Consider the following 6,660-nt stretch of genomic DNA (forward strand, 5'->3'; position numbering starts at 1 on the left):
ATAACCAACACCAATAAACAAATACCTTTGATTCAAACCAGAATCTCAATAACTAAATCCAAAATTAATAATAGAAAGTAATCCCTTGGGTCTTTTCATTAGCTTTCAACGTAATATATACAAAAGCATACACCAAGATATTAGTGGAGACATTAGTGGAGACAATAAACCAATTCTAGGCCTAATTACAAGAAGGGCCTAACTTAGTGGAGACAATAAAATAATTCTAGGCCTAATTACAAGGAGTCAATACTAAGAATATGGAAAAATATAACTACCAAAGATAGACAATATTTTTCCTAATATACATATTCTAATAGGCTCCCTCAGTCGAAACGGGAGGAGGACGGATTCTGAGACTGGACCGAAAATCATCAAAGAGAAACTTAGGCAAGCCTTTCGTAAAAATATCCGCAAATTGGTAGCGAGATGGGACGTGAAGGACTTTGACTTGGCCAAGAGCGACTTTCTCGCGTACGAAATGTATGTCGAGCTCGATGTGTTTAGTACGGTTGTGATTGACGGGGTTCCCAGCTAAATAGATTGCCACACATTATCGCAATAAACCATAGTAGCTTTGTGAATAGGACAATGAAGTTCCAAAAGTAAATTACGAATCCAACAGGACTCTGCTACAACGTTTGCAACGCCGCGATATTCGGCTTCGGCACTTGATCGGGAAACTGTGGGTTGCCGTTTTGAAGACCAAGAAATAAGATTGTTTCCAATATAGATGCAATAACCAGAGGTTGACCGGCGTGAATTAGGACACCCACCCCAATCGGCATCACTATAGGCTATCAACGTAGTCATGGTAGAGGCAGTTAAGTGTAAACCATAGTGAGACGTACCTTTTATGTATCGAATGATTCGTTTTAGGGCACCGAAATGGGCTTCATGGGGGTCGTGCATATGTAAACAAATTTGTTGCACAACATAAGTAATGTCGGGTCGAGTGAAGGTGAGGTATTGTAAAGCACCTGCAAGGCTACGAAAAAGGGTCGGGTCGGCAACCGGAGCACCTGCTTTATCACCGAGCTTAGCTTTAGTATCGACCGGTGTTCGCGCGGGTTTACAAGTGGACATATGGGCTCGGCTGATGATGTCCTCTGTATATTTTTGTTGGTGAAGGAACAGACCATGGGAGTGTCGGACAGCAGAGATGCCGAGGAAGTAACTGAGCGGGCCCAAGTCTGTCATAGCAAATTCCGATCGTAACAGAGACATAAACTCATCCCGTAAAGCAATGGTTGAAGTAGTAAGAATGATGTCATCTACATATAATAGTAGATAGGCCATAGTTGTACCACGTTTGAAAACAAACAGGGAGTTGTCAGACTTGCTTTGCACAAAACCAATTTTAAAAGCATAATTGGCAAATCGTTGGTACCAAGCACGGGGCGCTTGTTTAAGGCCATAAAGCGACTTTTGTAGAAGACATACATGATTAGGATGAGCGGAGTCACGAAATCCGGGCGGTTGGTGCATATAAACCGTCTCAGCTAGATGACCATGTAAAAAGGCGTTTTGGACGTCAAGTTGTTGAATTGGCCATTTTTTCGAAACTGCAAGACTAAGAACGGTCCGGATTGTTGCGGGTTTCACCACTGGACTAAAAGTCTCGTCACAATCGACTCCCACCTGTTGAGACCTGCCATTGACAACAAGTCGAGCTTTGTATAGCTCCAAGTCCCCGTTAGCTTTAAATTTATGTTTAAATAACCAAAGACAACGCGTAATATTGACATTCGGAGGTCGTGGCACAAGAACCCAAGTCTTATTCTTAATGAGAGCATCATATTCGTCTGTCATGGCACGATTCCAATTAGAGTCATTATGGGCATCAATCGGGTTTTTGGGTACAGGAGATGGCGTTGTTATGGTACTTAAATTCATGGGATTGCGAGGCTTAAAAATTCTATGTTTGGCCCGAGTTGTCATTTGAGGTGAGGGAGGAGGAGGCGGTGGGGTCGGGATTGAGGAGACAGAGGACCCGTGGCTGCTGGTTGGGGAGGACACAATAGGAGAGGGAGTGGAGGCAGTGGGACTCGCAGTAGGACTAGCAGTGGGAGAGACTGGCGGTGTGCGAGGTGGGCTATCCGGGATTGGGTTGGATTGCGGTTGGTTGTGACGGATGTGGTGAGCCATGTAAGGAGTAGGGTCATTGATGAGGAATTGATAGGATGATGGGGACGGGTTATGCATAGTAACAAAGGGAAGAACCGATTCATCAAATGTCACATGACGGGCAATGATAATCTTACGAGTCACCAAATCCAGACACTTATAACCGCGATGGGAAGACGGGTAGCCGAGAAAGGCACAAGCCGTAGCACGTGGGTCAAGTTTATGGATAGTAGTAGAGGGTTTATGTGGGTAGCAAAGACATCCAAAGGTGCGTAAGTGATTGTAGGTCGGGGCACGTTTATATAGGCTGGATGTAGGAGATTGGAAAGAGTTGGCTTTGCTAGGTAAGATGTTGTGAATGTAGGTGGCCATATCGAGGGCATGGTGCCACATCGAAGGCGGCATATGGGCGTGTATGAGGAGGGTACGGATGGTGTTATTAATGGTCCGAATTTTACGTTCCGCTTTCCCATTTTGTGGGGAGGTATGTGGGCACGAAAACCGAAATAACATTCCGTGATTAGAGAAAAATTGGTGAAAAAAGGAGTTGTCATATTCACGTCCATTGTCACATTGGAGAGTTTTAAGTGGAAGATTAAATTGAGTTTTAATCATGTTGTAGAATTTACAGAAAATTTGGTAAACTTGAGATTTATTTGTAAGAGGAAAAGTCCAGAGGAAATTGGTGTAATCATCTAGTAAAAGTATGTAGTATCGGTGATTTAATGTGCTTAAAACTGGTGATGTCCATAAGTCGGTATGCACGATGTCAAACGGTTGAATAGTAGTAGATAAAGAAGCAGAAAAAGGAATTTTAATGTGTGTTCCTAATTGACAAGCATTGCAAATAGATAAAGCATTAATAGAGCGACATGGAATAGTTTTATTAGCACACAAAGAATTAAAAACTACGGGGCCCGGGTGTCCTAGACGGCCGTGCCAAGTACTAGATGAAATGGCGGTAAAAGCGTGGGGATGGTGGATAGGAGCAGCTTGGGTCGTTGGGTGTAGAGGGTAGAGGTCACCGGTGCTATGGCTTCTCATGATCGGCATCCCCGTCTTGAGGTCCTTCACAGTAAAACCAAACGGGTTAAATTCCACAGAAACATTGTTATCGGTTGTAAATTTGCGGACGGAAACCAGATTTTTAATTATGTTTGGTTTGTGGAGAACATTATTTAAGACAAGGGGTTTATGAGGGGAAGGGAATGAGAGAGCACCACTGCCAATGATTGGAATCAAGTGTCCATTACCTACGACTATGTTACGTTTGCTACTCAATGAAGAATAAGAAGAGAGTTTACCATTGTCGGCTGTCATGTGAGACGACGCTCCGGTGTCCATATAGTAGTTGTCATCAGGAGGTTGGAGAGTCAGAGATTGCATAACTGCAGCTAAGTCCGTCGGAACGAACGCACCCTGTGTTGTCCCACGAGAAACAGGCTGAGCTATATAGGCCTGCGCAGGCCTCGGTCCAAGAACCCCCTGGCCACGATAGGGAGTACCTGTCCAGCCGGAGTTGGGATAGGGGCAGGGTGGTGGTGTCCACCCCTGCTGTTGCTGCGACTGCCATGGAGACAAGGGGACCCACGTCCAGGACCCGCCCGTGCTGGGCTGCTGCTGCTGAATGTTGCGGCTCTGATTCTTGTTGTAGGAGCCATTCGAACTCCCTCCTCCGCCGCTATTCTTGCCACGATTATTATGTCGATAATTCTTCGTACCCTTATTTTGATTGGAGTATGAAGAACCACCACTTTTGTTATTGTATTGGCGGTTGGAGGAATCAGAAGAGGAATCAGCCTTAGTGTCATTAAGAGCCGTGTCAGTGGCAGCAGGAGAGCTCTTAGCACGACGACTTTCTTCAAGGGTTAACATGGAGCGGGCTTTGTAAAACGGTGGTAGCGGGTCACTCTGCTTAATGAGGGTGGCAACGTTGTCATAAGCATCAGAGACATGGGTGGACAGTTGCAGGACAAGCCGAGTTTCAGAAACAGGGGCACCAACATTAGCAAGTTGATCCGCTATCATCTTTAGCGCTTGGCAATAAGACGAAACAGTGGGGTAATTATCCATGTGGATGTTTGTGAATTGCTGTTCAAGCATTACAGCCCTCGAATTTTGATTGTCATTGAAGATGTTTTTGAGACGATCCCAAGCACCTTGCGCCGTGGAACCCGGTTCAAGAATCGTATGGAGAAGATCAAGAGAAATCGTGCTATAGATCCATTGCTTAACAATGGCATCGAGACGGTTCCATGTAGCGTCCATGTTGACTACTGTGTCTTTGGGAGGGTCAATGTGATCGAGGACATCAAAAGCACGAGCAGTATTGAGAAAGAGCTCGGCCCATGACACGTAATGCACATTCTCGGTTTCGAGGGTAATTTGAACGAAGTTTTTGATGTTGGAGACAGAGTAGGCTGGGTGGAAGAAGTTTTTGTTGTTCGTCATTGCGCGCAGAAGGAAAAAAAAAAGGATGAAGGGAAAGAAGGAAGCGGAAGCAGAGGGTTAGATCGAGAGTAGGTTTGATACCGTAATAGAAAGTAATCCCTTGAGTCTTTTCATTAGCTTTCAACGTAGTATATACAAAAGCATACACCAAGATATTAGTGGAGACAATAAACCAATTCTAGGCCTAATTACAAGGAGGGCCTAACTTAGTGGAGACAATAAACTAATTCTAGGCCTAATTACAAGGAGTCAATACTAAGAATATGGAAAAATATAACTAGCAAAGATACACAATATTTTTTCTAATATACATATTCTAATAATTAATTTGGTAAATAAAATACCCAAAATTTGGTGAAAATCAAAATTCCGAAATCTACGCACAATCAGTTTTGATCAAACAGGTTTACACTGGCCCAGCCCAATTCCAAGCCCATAAATAAGTCAATATAATATCTACCGTCTTCAACAAGCTTCCCACCTCTATCTATATCAAACCCTTCAAAACCCTCACAGACTCACAGTTACTCGCCCCACTCAAAAAATAACCCGACCCGTAACCATGAACTCCCGCAACATCTGCACAATACCCCACCCGAACCAAAACCCGGCCCGATCCCAAACCTACACAACCTACTTCTTCCGCAAGCCGATCCACGTCACCGTCACCTCCACCCCCGCCGTAGCCCGTCAATGGGTCTACAATCTCCGCAACAACCACCCCGACCGTTTCGACAACGCTAATCTCGTTGTCGGCCTCGGTGTCCAATGGACACCCTCAACCCGCCGAAACCCTAACCCGCCAACCGCCGCAACAATTCAACTTTGTGTTGGCCCTAATTGCCTTATATTCCAACTTAGTCATGCTAACAGTGTTCCTCTTACGCTGTATCGTCTTCTCGAAGACGAGAGGGTTACCTTCGTTGGGGTGCATAATGGTACGGACCAGAGTCGATTACAGGAGTCGTGGGCTGAGCTGGCAGTGTGGGACCTGGTTGACTTGGCGAAGGAAGAAGGGTATGGGAATTGGTCAATGGAAGGGATTTGTAGTGAGGTTTTAGGGTTGCATGGGGTTAGTAAGCCTACGCATATCGGACGGAGTAATTGGGATGAGTTTTATCTTAGTGTTGATCAGGTTCAATATGCTTGTATCGATGCGCATGTTTCGTATTTGCTTGGTGTTCAGTTTGGTTATCCTAAGAATTATGACGAGGATGAGGATGAAGATGAGGACGAGGACGAGGAGTACGATTATGATTATGAAGATTATGATAATGGGTATTTGGATTATGAAGATTATACCAATCCTTATCACTATGATTCCGATTGGAATTACGTTGGTTAGTATGGTTACTAGTTAAGATCGTCTTTAGTTTGTCGTCAATTAATAATCGTAGATTCAGTAATGCAGAATGGGAGATAATGTCTTTCTAGTTAAGATCGTCTCAAAGTTGTTTATTGTACTACTAATTTGCTCCCATACTTTAATTTGGATCTATATTTTAGATTTCTCGAGCTATGTCGGTCTATGTGTTACATTGATCTCTGGTTATGATCTTAGAATTCTTAGATCGTGAGTTTCAATGGCCATATTACCGTGCTTATTAACAATGTGATTGTCTTAATTTTATGCTTGAATGTATTACGCGACTTCAATGTTTGGTCGTATGACGACTAATCTTAGTTCTCGACTGTAATGGAACAAATTGGTGCATATAAAATCATACTCAGTGTCAATCGATGAAATTTGTGTTGCTTGTTTGCAAACTAGTGAACAATGACATATATTTATAGGGTGTCACTTGCTGTATCGAGACTCAATATCACCCGAATTTGGTGAATCAACCAACTAGTGAACATGTGCAGCAACCTTATGGTTTGAACAAACCAAAAAAGTCAAAGATCGGATCGGAGCGGTCCTCGGACTCTTTACTGGTGGAGTCTGGGAGCTTCTTGGACGCCTCATCTTCACCATGCACATGAAACCGTCACAAACATTAGCAACCGTCATATATACTGGGTAACTAATCTACTCATCGCAGCACTAAGACTCTATTTGGTAAAACTAGCTGAAAACTAAAA

The 6,660-nt window shown here is 43.8% G+C and overlaps 1 protein-coding gene across 1 annotated transcript; it reads left to right on the forward strand.

Annotated features, from left to right (window-relative positions):
- Positions 1-5,063: 5,063 nt before the first annotated feature.
- On the forward strand, positions 5,064-6,096 carry LOC141609321 (3'-5' exonuclease-like). The gene has a single exon (XM_074428419.1). The coding sequence runs from the start codon at positions 5,141-5,143 to the stop codon at positions 5,921-5,923; it is 783 nt and encodes a 260-aa protein (XP_074284520.1). The 5' UTR covers positions 5,064-5,140; the 3' UTR covers positions 5,924-6,096.
- Positions 6,097-6,660: the final 564 nt, after the last annotated feature.

This window comes from Silene latifolia, chromosome 10, assembly GCF_048544455.1.
Source record: "Silene latifolia isolate original U9 population chromosome 10, ASM4854445v1, whole genome shotgun sequence".
Taxonomy (NCBI): Eukaryota; Viridiplantae; Streptophyta; class Magnoliopsida; order Caryophyllales; family Caryophyllaceae; genus Silene; species Silene latifolia.

Excerpts from the sequence above, each read along its gene's own strand:
- LOC141609321 (XM_074428419.1), top strand. The coding sequence starts at position 5,141 with ATGAACTCCCGCAACATCTGCACAATACCCCACCCGAACCAAAACCCG.